Source organism: Amaranthus tricolor, chromosome 10 (genome assembly GCF_026212465.1).
Source record: "Amaranthus tricolor cultivar Red isolate AtriRed21 chromosome 10, ASM2621246v1, whole genome shotgun sequence".
NCBI classification, from domain to species: domain Eukaryota; kingdom Viridiplantae; phylum Streptophyta; class Magnoliopsida; order Caryophyllales; family Amaranthaceae; genus Amaranthus; species Amaranthus tricolor.
In genome coordinates this window covers 2,295,100-2,311,157 of record NC_080056.1, presented here as the reverse complement: position 1 = coordinate 2,311,157, position 16,058 = coordinate 2,295,100, and the positions used below count along the sequence as shown (strand labels likewise).

General features: G+C 32.3%; 3 protein-coding genes across 3 annotated transcripts; 2 read left to right on the top strand and 1 right to left on the bottom strand.

The window, feature by feature from the left end:
* The first annotated feature begins 1,120 nt into the window (after positions 1-1,120).
* Positions 1,121-1,543, top strand: LOC130825920 (uncharacterized mitochondrial protein AtMg00240-like). The gene has a single exon (XM_057691376.1). It carries the CDS (start codon positions 1,121-1,123, stop codon positions 1,541-1,543), a length of 423 nt encoding a protein of 140 aa, XP_057547359.1.
* Positions 1,544-4,910: 3,367 nt separating this feature from the next.
* LOC130826258 (histone H4-like) lies at positions 4,911-5,222 on the bottom strand. The gene has a single exon (XM_057691850.1). The coding sequence runs from the start codon at positions 5,220-5,222 to the stop codon at positions 4,911-4,913; it is 312 nt and encodes a 103-aa protein (XP_057547833.1).
* A 5,307-nt stretch (positions 5,223-10,529) lies between these two features.
* Positions 10,530-14,268, top strand: LOC130826256 (G-type lectin S-receptor-like serine/threonine-protein kinase SD3-1). The gene has a single exon (XM_057691848.1). It carries the CDS (start codon positions 11,500-11,502, stop codon positions 13,744-13,746), a length of 2,247 nt encoding a protein of 748 aa, XP_057547831.1. The 5' UTR covers positions 10,530-11,499; the 3' UTR covers positions 13,747-14,268.
* Positions 14,269-16,058: the final 1,790 nt, after the last annotated feature.

Genomic DNA, 16,058 nt, shown 5'->3' with positions numbered 1-16,058 from the left:
ACTCTCTCAATTGCTGTGCTCATTTCTCTTCATTTTATAATATTAAGTGCAGTAGATAATTCTTTCTGTCATCATGGTATCAGAGCACAAATATCAATACTAAAATCAGACAAAAGGAATTTTTTTAGTTTTGGGTTGTTGCACTATTGTTCTAAAACTTCATTTTCCTTTCTATCCTTTTTCTTTTTTTTTAAATGGCTGAAACACATTCTCATGTCAACCCTATTGTCATAGACATTACAAGTCCTTTGTCTTTGCATCCTTCAGATGGAAGTAATTCAATCTCAGTAGAAAAATTATTGGGAGCAGGAAACTATAGAAGTTGGAGAAGATCCATTGAAATTGGTTTTGCTTAAAAAAGAAAGTTAAGATTTGTTATAGGAGAAACTTCAAGGGATATGGCAGATTCAGTAAAACAGGAGGCTTGGGATACATGTAACAACATGATAATTTCTTGGATTCTTAATAGTGTATCTGAACATGTTAAGAAATCCATTATGTTCTTAGACAATGCTCATACCATCTGATCAATTATAGCAATGTTTTTCTGTGACTAATGGGTCACGAAAATACAAGCTGAAACAAAACAACTTGATAGAAGTCTTTCTGAGTATTATGTTGAAATAAGAGGATTGTGGGAGGAAATTGAAAGTCTCATGTATTGCCTACAATCACACAAGTAACCACTGAGTTTAAAGAATTTTTAAATGCTCTCCAAACTCAGCAAAATGAGCAACGATTATTTCAGTTTCTCAATGGTCTAGATGATTCCTGTGTAACTCACAGGAGTCACATTCTTATGCAACAACTTCTCCCTACTATTTATGTAGCATACAATGTTTTACAACAAGAAGAAAATCAAAGGGAAGTTCTTAGGACTTTCAAATCTGATATGGAATCTCTAGCTATGTTTGGCAAAACCCCTACTGATTCCACAACTTGTAGTGCTTGTGGAAGGCCAGGGCATGTCAAAGATAAGTGCTAGACTCTAGTGGGTTATTCACCATGGCATCCTTTGTCTCAACCTTTTGTGAGAGGACGAGGGACCTACAACACTAAAGGAAGGGGTGGTAGAGGAAATAGAGGAGGAAGAGGAGGTCGAACTGGAAAAGGAGGTATCATGCAGCATTCTAATGTTGGCTCATACAGTTCTAACAGTAGCTCTTTCACTCGTGCTCAGATTGAGCAACTGCTAAATCTCTTGCCCAAAACATCCAAAGGGGCTACTTTAGAGACTGATGAGGACTTGGATCCTACAAAACTTGTTGGTAAACTGATCTACCTTTCTATCACTCGCCCTGATATTGCCTTCACAGTACATTTCCTTAGCAAATTTATGCACAAACCCACTGCTACTCATTATCAAGCAGCTCTCAGAGTGTTGAGATATCTCAAAGGCTCTTCTTCTCAAGGCATCTTGCTTGAACATCAATCTGCAGCTCAGCTCAAAACATTTTGTGATAGTGACTGGACTGGTTGTCCTACCACTAGAAAGTCCACTACTGGTTTCTGCATACTTTTGGGCACCTCTCCTATTTCTTGAAAGTCCAAGAGGCAAACTATTGTATCAAGAAGCAGCACTGAAACAGAATATAGGGCCATGGCCTTAACTCTTTGTGAAGTAATGTGGTTAAGACAATTACTCTTTGATCTAGGTATCAAACACCTTGCACCAACTTCATTATAATGTGATAATCAAGTTGCTTTAGCTATTGCGGCAAATCCGGTTTATCATGAACGGTTCAAGCATGTCAATATCAAGTCAACTCCAGTGTTATCTCTCCTACTTACATTCCGTCTACATTTCAAGTTGCTGATCTTTTTACTAAGATTCTGCCCATCTCTCAGCAAACTTCTCTTCTTCACAAACTTGAAGTTCACTCTTCCTTCTACATGTTTGAGGGGGAGTATTGAGATTGTGTATTGGTACTGCTGCTTGCTGCTGCCTTCTTTGATTATCTGCTGCAAAAAGAATATTCTCTTAAAATAACATAATTGTAATGGGATCATGTGCCTTGTATGACAGCTTAGATAGATAGCTGTAATTCCTTTTGTCTTTTGCTTATAGTTGTCCCATAAATATGCATGTAATGAAAGGCTGTAATATGACAAGAAGAATGAATATACTCTCTGAATTGTTGTGCTCATTTCTCTTCATTCTAGAATATTAAGTGCAGTAGATAATTCTTTATGTCATCAGACGGTCTTACTGTGAGACCATTTTAATTTGGTTGGCCCAATTTACATTTATTTTTAAAGTGATGACTTTTTATAGTCTTAAAGTTATCACTTATAATCTTAAAGTGATCACTTACAATTTTAATGTGATCACTTAGAGAAATAGGCTTACTTGTATCATTGTATGGACTCGTCTCATGGTGAGACGGTCTCATATAAGACCGGTTTAAATGAATATTATTGGGTGAAAATAGTAGTTTTTTAATGTATTTGGATTTTTTTTGGAATTTCTACGTGATAACCCCGAATTAGCGGCTTTTCTACGTGGTAAACAAAAAAATTTTAATTCATGCGGTGACATTAATCTTCCAACTTTTTCACATGGTAAACAAAAGAAAAATATTTTTGTTAACTTAACATTATTTTTCCGAAACATAATGACTTTTTTTCAAAAATAGAAGCTGCGATCACCTCAAATAATATTTTTGTTGACTTAACATTATTTTTTCGGAACAATAAAATATTTTGTCAACCACATAAAAAAGTTCAAAATTTAGGATCACCACGTAGATTAATAGTCTATTACGTAAAACACCAAAAACTCAGAATCATTACAAAAGTTATTCTATGTTGAAAGCATTTTTTTTTAATCAAAATTCTGAAGGAGTTTGTCTTTCAACTCTTTTTTCTTCATTTTTCTCCCAGATTTATTAATATATTCAAAATAAGAATCGTACTTTTTTTTTTTTTTTTTTATCCTACTATACTCTAAAAGTAGAATCTCTCTTATGAAATGAAGGGTTACAATTTTTTAATTATTTGATTGTTTATACCTACCAATTTTCGCGTGCCATGTAATGGTAGTACTATGGAGGTCGTGTGTGCTTTTTTTGGGTATTTTTAAACGATGGTAGTAATTGATTGGGTTTTTTTAGGATGAAATCGTCTGTTTGAGACATATTTATAAAGTTTAGGCCATTAAAGTCTAATATTTATTTATGTATTTTTAATTTTTATTTGCATTATTTTTAATGTATATTTACAATATATTTAATGTCCAGTTGCCCACCAAAAAAGTATTTGAAATGTCTACTTACAATATTCTTAATACATTTTGAGAAACTTAGCTTACGAGCCCACTTACCATATCCTTAATGCTTACTTACAACATCATTAATGCCTACTCATAATATACTTAAATGCCCACCGAGTTGTACTTAAGTACTTACAATATTCTAAATGTCTATTTACAATATTCTTAAAACCTAGCAAAAAACTTACACTATATTTTCCTCTTAGGTCAGTCCAATTAAAGATGATCTTTTAAAAATATCGTCTTTTACAAAAATTGTTGCCTCTACATATCCACCCTTATTTATTAAAATTGTTTTCATTATTTCTTTTATTAATTTTGTCTTAATTAGTGGGAGTTTGTATGGCAAACTCAAAGGACTTAGGAGTTAGGAGTTGTCAATAATAAAATTAATTACACTAAGTCTTTATTAAACAATACATTGATTTTAAGGAAAGATTTTTGGCAAATATATTTATGATTCTCTTTAACGTCTCATCTTTGTACTAGATTTATTATTATATTTCTCGGTCAATTTACATAAATCAGCTCATAAAATAAAATTTTCTTTCACATATCATAGCACAGGTAGATCGAATAATTGAATATCATTCATATTCCGTAAATGCATTATCCTTCATAAAGACTTTATCTTACATAAAATTATGTCAATTGCAAACCATATAAGAAGCTCATAACCTCCATCAACTTAAAAGCCCCACTACTGAACATTCCACTTCATTTTTACACCATGTGAAATACAACCCGTGAAAATAAATATAAAATTAGTTAAATTTATTTAAAATATAATAAATTTGTTTTAGATGAAAAAATATAATTTTGAAAATTAAAAAGTGCTATTCTACATTTAGTCTCTAGTCTTAAAAAACTAAAACTAAAAATAAAAAGACATAAAACAAACAAACTTTTAATAATTGAGCTTGAATTATAGTATTAGTAATGTCTTACATGGTTAGTATTTTGATTAGTTTAAATACTAAAAAAATATTATTAGTTAATAATGAGGTACACTTTGTTTTCTAAGGACCAAGTTATGATATGCCATTGCCCCATGGGCCTTTAAAGTATGAGACAACAATAAGCACAATACAGCAAAAGTTCTAATAGATTCATACTCTTATAAGACGAGATTAAATCACAATCACAAACTGAAACATTCAGCCCTCAAATTTCCAGATTCTAACTAAAATCAAAAGTCATGAACCAAAACTCATTTCAAGATCAAATTGGATTTTCAATTGAAACATCAACATTATCTCAAACTTCGTAATTAAGCCATTTTCACAATTCCATTTGACAAAAGACAAATCCAGAAATCAGAAAAGTAATCAGTTGAAATTCATCTTCACAATATCATACCCCTAGAACATTAAGAACATATATCAATTACATAAAGATGTAATTTTTCCAACTCCTAGCACATCTAACAAAAGACAAATACAAAAAACGAGAAAAATAAACAATAAAATCAGTTGATGTCAGAGAATTTGAAAACTCTGTAATATAACTAAAATTCATCTTCACAATATCATACTTCTATAACATTAAGAACTTAGCAAGTACATCAACCAGATGTAAAATTCCAAACTATTAGTGCAAGATGTAAAATCCAGAAAGTAACCTATTAAATCATCTAAATCTAACCACCCAAGCCGTAAAGAGTACGACCTTGTCTCTTAAGAGCATAAACAACATCCATAGCAGTAACAGTTTTCCTTATAGCATGTTCAGTGTAAGTAACAGCATCACGAATAACATTCTCCAAAAAGATCTTCAAAACACCACGAGTTTCTTCATAAATCAAACCACTAATTCTCTTAACACCTCCTCTTCTTGCTAAACGACGAATTGCAGGTTTTGTAATACCTTGAATGTTGTCTCTTAACACTTTTCTGTGCCTCTTTGCACCTCCTTTGCCTAATCCCTTTCCTCCTTTACCTCTTCCTGACATTTTCTCTTTGCTGAAACTAGAATTTGAAATTTGGATTATGATTTGAGAATGAGAACTGAGGTTGGGGGAAGTGGGGTTTTAAAATGGCGAATTAGGAAACTTTGAAATTTCGGTTTGGCGGGCGTTTTTTTATGGGTGTGATGGGAGTCGTACGATGTAACTTTAATCGGACGGTACTTAATGGCTATCTGTGTGCTTCGGTCTTTTCAATTTTATGCCGTTCATTCTTTTGATCCACGGTGTAGGTTTATTGTATATGCATCATTGTGATTCGCGTTCAAAGCAGTCGTATTTTTCATCAGGCAGTCTTTTAAGAGACCGTCTTTTCTAGAGATGGCTCTTAAAAGCCCAACCCATTTAATTTCATTAAAGAAAAACTACTATCAGATTAATTTCATTAAAAAAAAACTAATGTCAGGTTCAAAAAATCACGCGTGTGAAAAGGAATGTGAAAGGTCTCTTTGTTAACTATCCGGCCATCTTCCTCTTCCCGTTGTTTATTACTTCCTTAAAATGAAGAAATCAGTTTTTTCTCATCTCCCTTGTACAAGCTTCAACTGTACCATCATTGTTTGCTCTTCAAATCATCTAACAATGGAAGATTTAATGTTTGAAGTCGATTGTAATTATGCGAATACAATATTTTGATTTTTTTAAAAATTAAACTTCATCAATGGTGGAAAACAGTGATGTTGAAGAAGAGAACAATGTCTACCACTCAGAGAAAGATAATAAAAACAATTGTGGTTATAAATTCATATGTTTGAGGATATAACCAAAGATAATTGGTATTATAACTATGAACATTTGACATTAGATTGACTGAACAAAACTTTTTCTAAAAGGGTTTGAAGTCTTAATTTTGAACATTTAGTAATATAATTATACGTAATTAGTATTATGACTATGCATGTTTGCTTGTATGATCATAAATAGTCATATGTATAAAAATTGTGTTAAGACCCCAACTTGAACATATAACCCCAACTAAACTATATTATAACCTCAACTAATCAGTGTTATAACCCTAACTAAACTGTATCATAACCCAACTAAACAATGTTATAACCCCAACTAAACAATGTTATAACCCTAATTAAACTATATTACAACCCCAACCAAACAATGTAATAACCCCAACCAAACAATGTTATACTCCTAACGACATTATGTTATAGCCCCAAATTAAAAATGACATAACCCACATTAAACAATGTCATACTCCCAACTACATCAAACTATGTTAAATGTTCATAGTTATAATACCAGTTATATTTGGTTATATCCCAAGTACATGAATTTATAACTGCAATTACTTTCATTACCTTCTTTCAAACAATAGACATTGTTGTCTTCTTCAACATCACTGTTTCCACCATAGATTGAAAGACACATGGGTGTTTTACAAAACAAGGTGAGGAATCCAGCACAATCCGAAGGGAGTATGATTCTGGGCACTGTGAGCGATGAGATTAGTAACTTTATAGCCGAGCATTTGGCCATCACAAAGCCTATTGGACTTCTCACCTCTCGACATGAAGGAAGGCTTGAGGGAAAAGGAAAAATTGGCTCCAAATCGATCACACCTCCTCGAGACAGTCTTCTACAAGCACACTTGTATGTGTTGTATCATATTCCTGAAGTCCATCCTTTTTTGAGTGAGCATTTAGATATATTGCGCGCAAAATATCCTTGTAAAGGGGATAGGGGATTGAAGTAGTTGCATAACAAAACGTTTATTGATTGGTTTCATAATCAAGTAATAAGTGAAGAACTCAATGGTGTATCTGAAATTTTTAAGTGGTTAGTTTTTGGTCCTTGTGATGATGTCAACAAATATGAGGGTTACGATGTCAATGGCTTCACATTTTTTACTGAGGGTCAAGATAAGAAGTTATCTTATCTACATAATAATGTGGTTTCTATTTTGGCGTCATCTATATTTTACGCGAGTGTGAAGGATCAAACGTCGGTTGATGCTAAATTGGTATACTACGGGCGGGTACATGAAATATGGGAGCTTGACTACTCTACTTTCACTATTGGTCTTTTCAAATGCAAGTGGGTGGATAATAATCGACGATGCATAAAAAATGACGACCCTTGTGGATTCACTCTTGTAGACTTAGCATGTTTGCGTGATAGTGAGGAGCCATTCATACTAGCCACACACACCAAGCAAGTATTCTACATTGTAGACCTGTCTGATAAAAAATGGTCCATTGTTGTATCAGGAAAAAGAAGTATCCTTGGTATAGGTGATGTTGAGGATGAGGAAGAACATGAAGCTTTTGAAGACTCCCCGCCCTATATCAATCCAAAATCAGTGGATCAAGATGACGTAGATGTTGGTTATGTGCGTTTAGATCACACAGAAGGAATACATTTGAATTAAGTGATAGGAAGAGGAAGAAAATCAATGTCAGAGAAAAAGAGAGAGAAATTGAAATAATCATAAATAGAAGTTGTACAGTTACTGAGAGAAAGACCTTTTAAAAATGAAAGAAAGAGAGAGTAATTAATTGTTTTTGATTATTTTTTAAAAATTTAAAAAATAGGTCGGCCCAAAATGGAATGTCTTTATAAGAGACGGTTTTTAGTAAGAATTGGTGTTTTTCTATTCCCATTCACAAATTCTTGTTTAGGACCGTCCCATTAATAGGACGAATCCAAGCAGTATAAGAATGATATATATATATATATATATATATATATATATATATATATATATATATATATATATATATATATATATATATATATATATATATATATATATATATATATATATATATATATATATGTATAAGTATATATGTATATGTATATATATATATGTATATGTATGTATATATGTATATGTATATATATATGTATATGTATGTATATGTATATATGTATACGTATATGTATATATGTATATGTATATATATATATGTATATGTATATATGTATACGTATATGTATATATGTATATATATATATATATATATATATATATATATATATATATATATATATATATATATATATATATATATATATATATATATATATGTATATATATATGTATATGTATGTATATATGTATATGTATGTATATATGTATATGTATACGTATATGTATACGTATACGTATATATGTATACGTATATGTATATATGTATACGTATATGTATATATGTATACGTATATGTATATATATATATATATATATATATATATATATATATATATATATATATATATATATATATATATATATATATATATATATATATATATATATATATATATATATATATATATATATATATATATATATATATATATATATATATATATATATATATATATATATATATATATATATATATATATATATATATATATATATATGATTGGTTTTAAGCCATACGTGATTGATTTTGTAGATGTAAGTTTACACCATATGTTTCATTTTATCATCTTTGTGTACATTTTTAATGCATACGTGATCATTATTAAAGTGTAAGTGATTATTGTTACTCTATAATTTTTTCGCTAATAGATTATTATCTTCATTTAATTAAAAAAGTATGAAAGAGGTCAATAGTAAACACTATGTGATCGATTTTAAGCTCAATGTGATTGATTTTAAGCTACATATGATTTTAAACAATATGTGTCTAGTTTTATGCTATATGTGACAAATTTTTAACTATATGTGAGCGTTTTTAAGCAGTATGTGGTGATAGTGAGTTGTTTCATATGCAATATCCTAATACTGAGACAATCACATATGAGACGCGCTGATTCCCATTTCCTTCTAAGCCCTCATTGGACAACGTAACAATAACATTTTCACCTTCTATTAGCCCCTCTTAGCATGAGAAGGGTCAAATACAAACAACACTTAAATAAAAAAATACATTAAAAAACAATAAAATTTAAAGTCATACTTCTATAGAAAGTAATTTTATAAAATAATTTGGGCTGATCTAATTGATGTCAAATCATGATAAGACGATCTCATTAAAGAATTAGTAATTGATAAATTTTTACACAAATCTTATATAACATAGTCTTACCGTGAGACTCGCTTTATACATTGGTAACATAGTTCAATTAATAAAAATAAACATGTTGTTAATGAATTTTTGAAATCATACTATAATTTTAAATATTTGGTGACAGTAATTTAATCCTTCCATGGTTCCATCTTCCATGCCACAACAATCATGATGGATGAAAAATCATAGAAAATGGTTAGATAGTTGAATGACAAAGGAGTATTAGTGGGAAATGAGGTTTTTAAGGTTGTGGTCCTTAATTTTAAAAGTTGTTCAATATTTTGGAAGTAATCAAGTAAATGATTTACTTTATGTCATTTTCATATATTTTATCTGTTTGATTATACAAATTACAAAACTTATTGCATAATGAGAGGATCATAAGAGGTATTGATAATTTCATCTATGTGTTTTTATTTTTTAATTAAGAAGTATTACCCCTTTGTTTCCAAAATTCATCTCATATTTATTTTTAATTCGTTCTACTAACTTTGCCATATTTTTTATTTTTGACAATGACACATATTGACATATTATTTTAAATTTTTTCATCTATATATTTTTAATCATACTAATCAATCATATATCTACATGTTTTATTTTTCTTGGTTTTCCAATAAATATATATCAGATAAACTTGGTGTGACAAATAGTGTACTACTTAATACTTCAATCGTTCCATTATATCTTCTATATTTTACTTTATTACGTAATTTAATGTGTAATTTTAATTATTTATATCTTGAGTTATGCATAGTCACAATATCATGAAAATAGGTGACTAGACGATTGCAATAAAATCTTACTTGACTTTATTTTTTCTTATAAATTAACCGTAATATATAAAATTAACTTGAATAATGAACAACACCCAAAGTACAATTGTAGCAAGCACTTAAAAATGCAATTACTCCCTCCTATTCACCACAAGTGTCCCAATTACTTTATGCACACTATCCAATGTACTTATTCAATTCTTAATATCTCTAATTGTGCATAATTAAAAATTATGAAAAGTTGATATGAATAACTCTTATGTTGAGACGAATCAAACAAAATTCCATTTAGGTATGCTTTAACTTATACATTAATAATATTGTTATAGTTTTTTTTGCCTAGGAGAAACAACTCCACATGATCACCCATGAAAAAGCACAAACTTTACATTGGAGACATCAGACATGGATGAGCATGGGATCAACGTTCCTTTAGTAAAACTTATCTAAATTTACCAAATCTTAATCAAAACCCACGCAAAAAGTACCAATCTTTCCACTTTACACTAAGTCATACCTCAAAATTCAAAAAAGTCATTAAGGGACCCTCGTTGAGCGTGGTCTTCATATGAGTCCAACTATGTAAAGTTAACAACTGACTCCCCCAAACCTCCATTAATAAGACCTTCTAAAAAGTAGCAATTTCATATTCATATGTGCTGTGTGCAGCAAATTCATTTGAATTGAATATTCTCCATCATTTCATAGATTTTCTCATCTGGGTTTTCTATATTTCTCTTTTCTAATCATTCATCGTCACAGGATTCAATTTCTTTCCTTTCTACCCACTTCCACTAACATTTTTTTGTCTTCCCTACTATTCCACTCATTTATCTCGTGAATCAGTCAAATTTTCCATCCCTGATTTCTGTTTCCATTGCTTTTTAACTGGTTGAATCTTGATTTTTTCAAAATTTCAGTTACCAAACCCTCAAACATTGTAGATTGATAAGTATTTAGTAACATTTTTCATGAATCTATGTTACAGTATATAAGTTTCTGGTTCTGTTTTGCTACTATTTTTTCTTGAGATTTTTACAAACAGTTGGTGGGCGTTGTGTAATCATAGAAAGATTGGGATTTTCTGGGGTCAAATGTCATTTTCATACACAAATTCTTCTCAAGTGCCAATCTTTCTCTCCTTGACTGGTATGTTTATCTTACTGTAAGTTTCATTTAGGGAAGCCTGGTCTTATTTTGCTACCTATATTTGCTTAACTATATTTGGTTTAGCTGACAATTAAAGACTAAACCCTCTATTTCTGTCAATATAGCATTTGATTTTTTTTTCTAGCTTCATAGACTTATTGTTAGTTTACTAAAAATTCTTGCCTTTACCTTCAAATTATAAACATGTGATTGAATTTGTTCAAATCCCACCTTGTAAATTTGTGAAAATAGTGAAAAAAATACCCATCAAGAATCCCAACCTATTTTGTATCTTCCAAAATGCTTAAAAGATGCATTTTTGTGGGGACTTTATTGATTCTTTCAGTTGCAATTGTTGCCTCCGAAATTTCTTTGGGTTCAAAACTTTCAGCTTCTGATAATGATTTATGGGTTTCCTCCAATGGGGATTTTGCTCTGGGATTCTTTATTCATCCAGAACATTCTAACCAATATAGTTTAGGGATTTGCTTCCATTCTGATTCTATACCTGTTGATAAACAAACTCTAGTATGGACTGCTGGGGCTGAACTTTCTGTCAGTAATCAGTCTTATTTTCAGCTCACTCAGGAGGGAGAGTTTGTTTTATTAGATCCTTCCAATGCTGGAATTGTGTGGACTAGCAATTCTTCTGGAAAATCTGTTTCTTCTGCTTTACTTCAGGATGATGGAAATTTGATTGTGTTGGATGCAAATAAGGATTTGGTGTGGCAAAGTTTCGATACACCGTCTGATACACTGTTACCCGGTCAAAATTTGTCCGTCCACAAAATGCTTCGTGCCTTGAGTAAAAATTCGGTTTCGAGCTACTATAGTTTGTATATGAGTGATTTGGGGCAGCTACAGTTGAGGTGGGAGACTAGTATGATATTTTGGACAAGTGGGATCCCAACAAATGAGTCACTTAGGGCTTCTCTTAGCTCTAATGGCTCTTTCCAGCTTCTTGATGAAAGATCTAAACCTTTTTGGTCTGTTTTAGCAGATGATCACAATGATAATGTGAAATTTCGGTTTGTTAGGTTAGATGTCGATGGGAATCTCCGAGTTTATTCATGGGACGAAGATTTAGCAGCATGGAGATCGGTGTGGCAGGCTGTTGAGAACCAATGTGATGTTTTTGCAACTTGTGGTGATCACGGAATTTGCTTGTTCTCTAAGTCTGGCCTCGCAACTTGTAATTGCCCGTTTAGGCTGTCTACGGAGTTAAACTCAAAGTGTTTGGCACCCTTTGAGCAGAGTTGTGACTCTAGTGTTAGTATGGTGGGTTACAAACATAGTTTTCTATATGGGGTTTACCCGCCAAATGATTCGGTCGTTATAACTAGTTTGGACTCTTGCCAGAGTTTGTGCCAGAAAGATCCGCTGTGCACTGCCGTGACATATTTGAATGATGGAACTGCACAATGTTGGATCAAGAAAACACGGTATATTAGTGGTTATTACGATCCATCCCTGATTTCAGTATCGTATGTTAAGACTTGTTTGGATCCCTTGGCGGTCTTTCCTAACAAATCTCCTACTGTTGCATCTCCAATAGAGCCTACCGTTTCTTCACATGAATCTAATAAGTCGTATAGGATCCAGATTCGTTCGCTAATTGTTGCAGGTTTAGTTAGCTTTTGTATGTTCTGTATGCTTCAGATTGCTGTTGGAATATGGGTCTGGAGAAAACGAACGATTTCTGTGAAGAAACAAGCTGGCTCTCCTTATGATGGTTTTATTTCGGCTGGCTTGATCCGATGGACATATGCTGAAATCAAAGAGCTAACGCAAAACTTCAAGGATCAATTAGGGCCACGCTCGTTCAAAGCTGTGCTTCAGAACAAGCAACCTGCATTGGCCAAGCGACTACAATCCCAAACCGAAGAGAGGAGGTTTAGATCCATGGTTTCAATGATAGGAAGTATTTACCATAAAAATTTGGTGAAGGTGGAGGGTTATTGTTGTGAATCGGGGCATAGATTTTTGGTGTACGAGTTTCTTAAGAACGGTTCGTTAGAAGAGTTGATGGTGGATCTTGAATCATGCCAAAGACTAACTTGGAAAAAGAGGATGTCAATTTGTCTCGGGATGGCAAAAGCTATTTCGTATTTGCACACAGAATGCAGGGATTTTGTTGGCCATGGGAATTTGAATTGTCGAAATGTGATCTTGGATGAAAACTTGGAAGCCAAGCTCACAGAGTTTGGCTTGCAGAAACTAGATGGGATCGATACGCTTGCAGAGAAAGATGTGGAAGACTTTGGTAAAATTGTACTCTATCTCATAAATGGAAGCCAGGAAGTTCATACAGATGGTGGAGAGTGTTTTTACAACAAATGGGTTAGTGGGTATGGTTGGAGGGTTGTGGATAAGAGGATTGAAGGCGAAATAGACTTCGAGGAACTCGAGCGTGTCCTTAGAATTGCGTTTTGGTGTTTGCAAGCCGATGAAAGGATGAGACCTTCAATGGGTGAAATCGTGAATGTTTTAGAGGGTACATTGACAGTTGATCCCCCTCCGCCTCCATTTTCTCGGTTAAGAGCTTAATTGGAAGACTTGTTGAAGGTGAAGGTGATGTAGACCTTGAAGAATTCAAGGGTCTTCTTAGAATCCATTCGGCATTTGCAAGTCAATGAAAGAACGAGACTGCCAATGGTTAAAATCGTGAGTGTTTTAGAGGGTGCATTGATAGTTGATCCCCCTATGCATCCACATTCTTACTCGAGAACTTAACCGAAAGACTTGTTACATAATCGGAGATTCATGGAGATTTTTGTGCTGCCAATGTATAGTAGAACTAACTTAAGGCAAGGATATTGTAAAATTTTGGGAGAATAGGTGGTTAGGATAAATACTTGACCTTACATTTAGCAAATTACAAAAACTCCCGATGTGTTGGTTGAGTACAATTTATTCATGGAGCAACAAATCCAATTTTCTCATATTGCAGTACAGAAGCTGTCATCATTCTGGTGACCCTTCATATTGTTGCCTTTCTTGCCTTCCTCTTATTTGTAATTGAAATATTTTTCTTTCTTCTTTAAATATGTCGGGATTAAGGCCTTCACATTGACTCGCTGTTGTATTTAATGATTGTCTATGCGTTTACTCAATAGCAGTTAGCATGTCGGCAAACTTGAGGAGGGATTGAATGGTTTATGGTCGAAAATGTGTTTCGTAGCTCTTGCTGGATTGAGTAATGGTGACCACTGACCGGAGGAGAATCTAAGTCGAGCCTGCCTAGATCATGGTCTGGGTTGATAACTTGCAATTCATGTCAATTAGCAAGCAACTAGCAAAACTTATAACAATAATGTTTGTCGTATGGTTTGCTTCCTTATTAGTCTCTGCTTATAATTCCTATAAGTGAGATACACTGAATATGATGGTGATGATATATGGTAACATACTGACATTGCTCATTTGGGCAGGGCCTTCCATTTTTAAAAGTAATGGTTTGCCAATGGCCCAATAACTAATTGAGCTTCTAGCTTATTCCACATAATTGACTAATTGCTCAGTTGCTATTACAATATATAAAGAATTTTGTGTTAACTTATTTAATATTATAATAGTAGAGCTATTTACAAATTTTTTTAGTATGAATGACATTGAGAATGAGCAAACTGCAAAGGCCAATGTTATTGTGGTTAATGCTAATTCTATTCCTACTGAGCCACCAACTATTTGAAGTCTTGCATTTAGCACTCTATTTTCTGTTTTGTCTTATGGTCCTATCTTAACATATGAAATACGTTTGACAACTACTTTTTTCAATTTTTTTTTTTTGACTTTTGACTTTTTCGTGAATCAAATAATCCAAAAAAAATATTTGGTAAAGCCTTCAAATAGTTGGTTTTTCAATTGACGTATTGAATGTTTTCTAAAAAAAAGCCAACAACTTACATTTAAATTTGCCAAACACCATAACAATTTTAATATTCCACCTGGTCTTGGACGAGACAGCTTCATAATGAGATTATAAATTTGGGCCAGCCTAATTTGCGCGTGTAATAATTTGGACATTTTTTCATTTTCTGAGCATTTTTCAATTTTGATCTTAAAGGTATTAATTTTGACATTAAAGGTATCAATTATCAAAATTGATACCTTTAAGGTTAAAATTGATAAATGCCCAGAAAATTGAAATGTTGTTGCACGCACGAATTGGGCCAGCCCAAATTGACAGTCTCATAATGAAATCATCTCGTCCAAGTTATCGTGTTAATAATTTTCTAATACTTTCAGTTTGTCAAACTAACCAACAGCTTCAGCTAAGAAACACTTGCCAAACAGACCCATTGCCTTAATGGTCCAACTGTCCAAGATTTATTATTATACTTCCTGCGTTCTAATTTACTTGCAATATTTGCTTTTTCACGCGGTCCAATACACTAATTCAATCTTTAATATCTCTGATTATGAATAATAAAAAATTATAAAAGTTTGATATTAATAATCTTTGCAATGAGATGAATCAAATAAGATCTCGCTTGACTATATTTTAACCTATAGATTAAACACTAATCACAAATTAAAAGTGATGAATGAATATTATCATTTTCGTTAATGTTGTAATTAATTTGGAACGAAAGAAGTATAAAAGGCCATGATGAAGCTATCGTGCCTGGCCCAAAATCCCTTCTAAAACCAGACCCACAAGCCCAAAATGTCATTTCTTTGTGCAGCAGCCTCAGCTCAGTCTCTATAATTAGCTCTCCATTCGAACTCCTTGTGTAAACTATCTCTACTCAAAGTCAGGTCTCATATACGAAATGTTTAGAGACCGTTTCTCAGTAAGACGACTTTAAAATAAGGAGTTTATATTCTCATAATTGTACTAGGTGGAGTATTCAATC

Coding starts and splice junctions, on each gene's coding strand:
- LOC130825920 (XM_057691376.1), top strand. CDS start 1,121: ATGCAGCATTCTAATGTTGGCTCATACAGTTCTAACAGTAGCTCTTTC.
- LOC130826256 (XM_057691848.1), top strand. CDS start 11,500: ATGCTTAAAAGATGCATTTTTGTGGGGACTTTATTGATTCTTTCAGTT.
- LOC130826258 (XM_057691850.1), bottom strand. CDS start 5,222: ATGTCAGGAAGAGGTAAAGGAGGAAAGGGATTAGGCAAAGGAGGTGCA.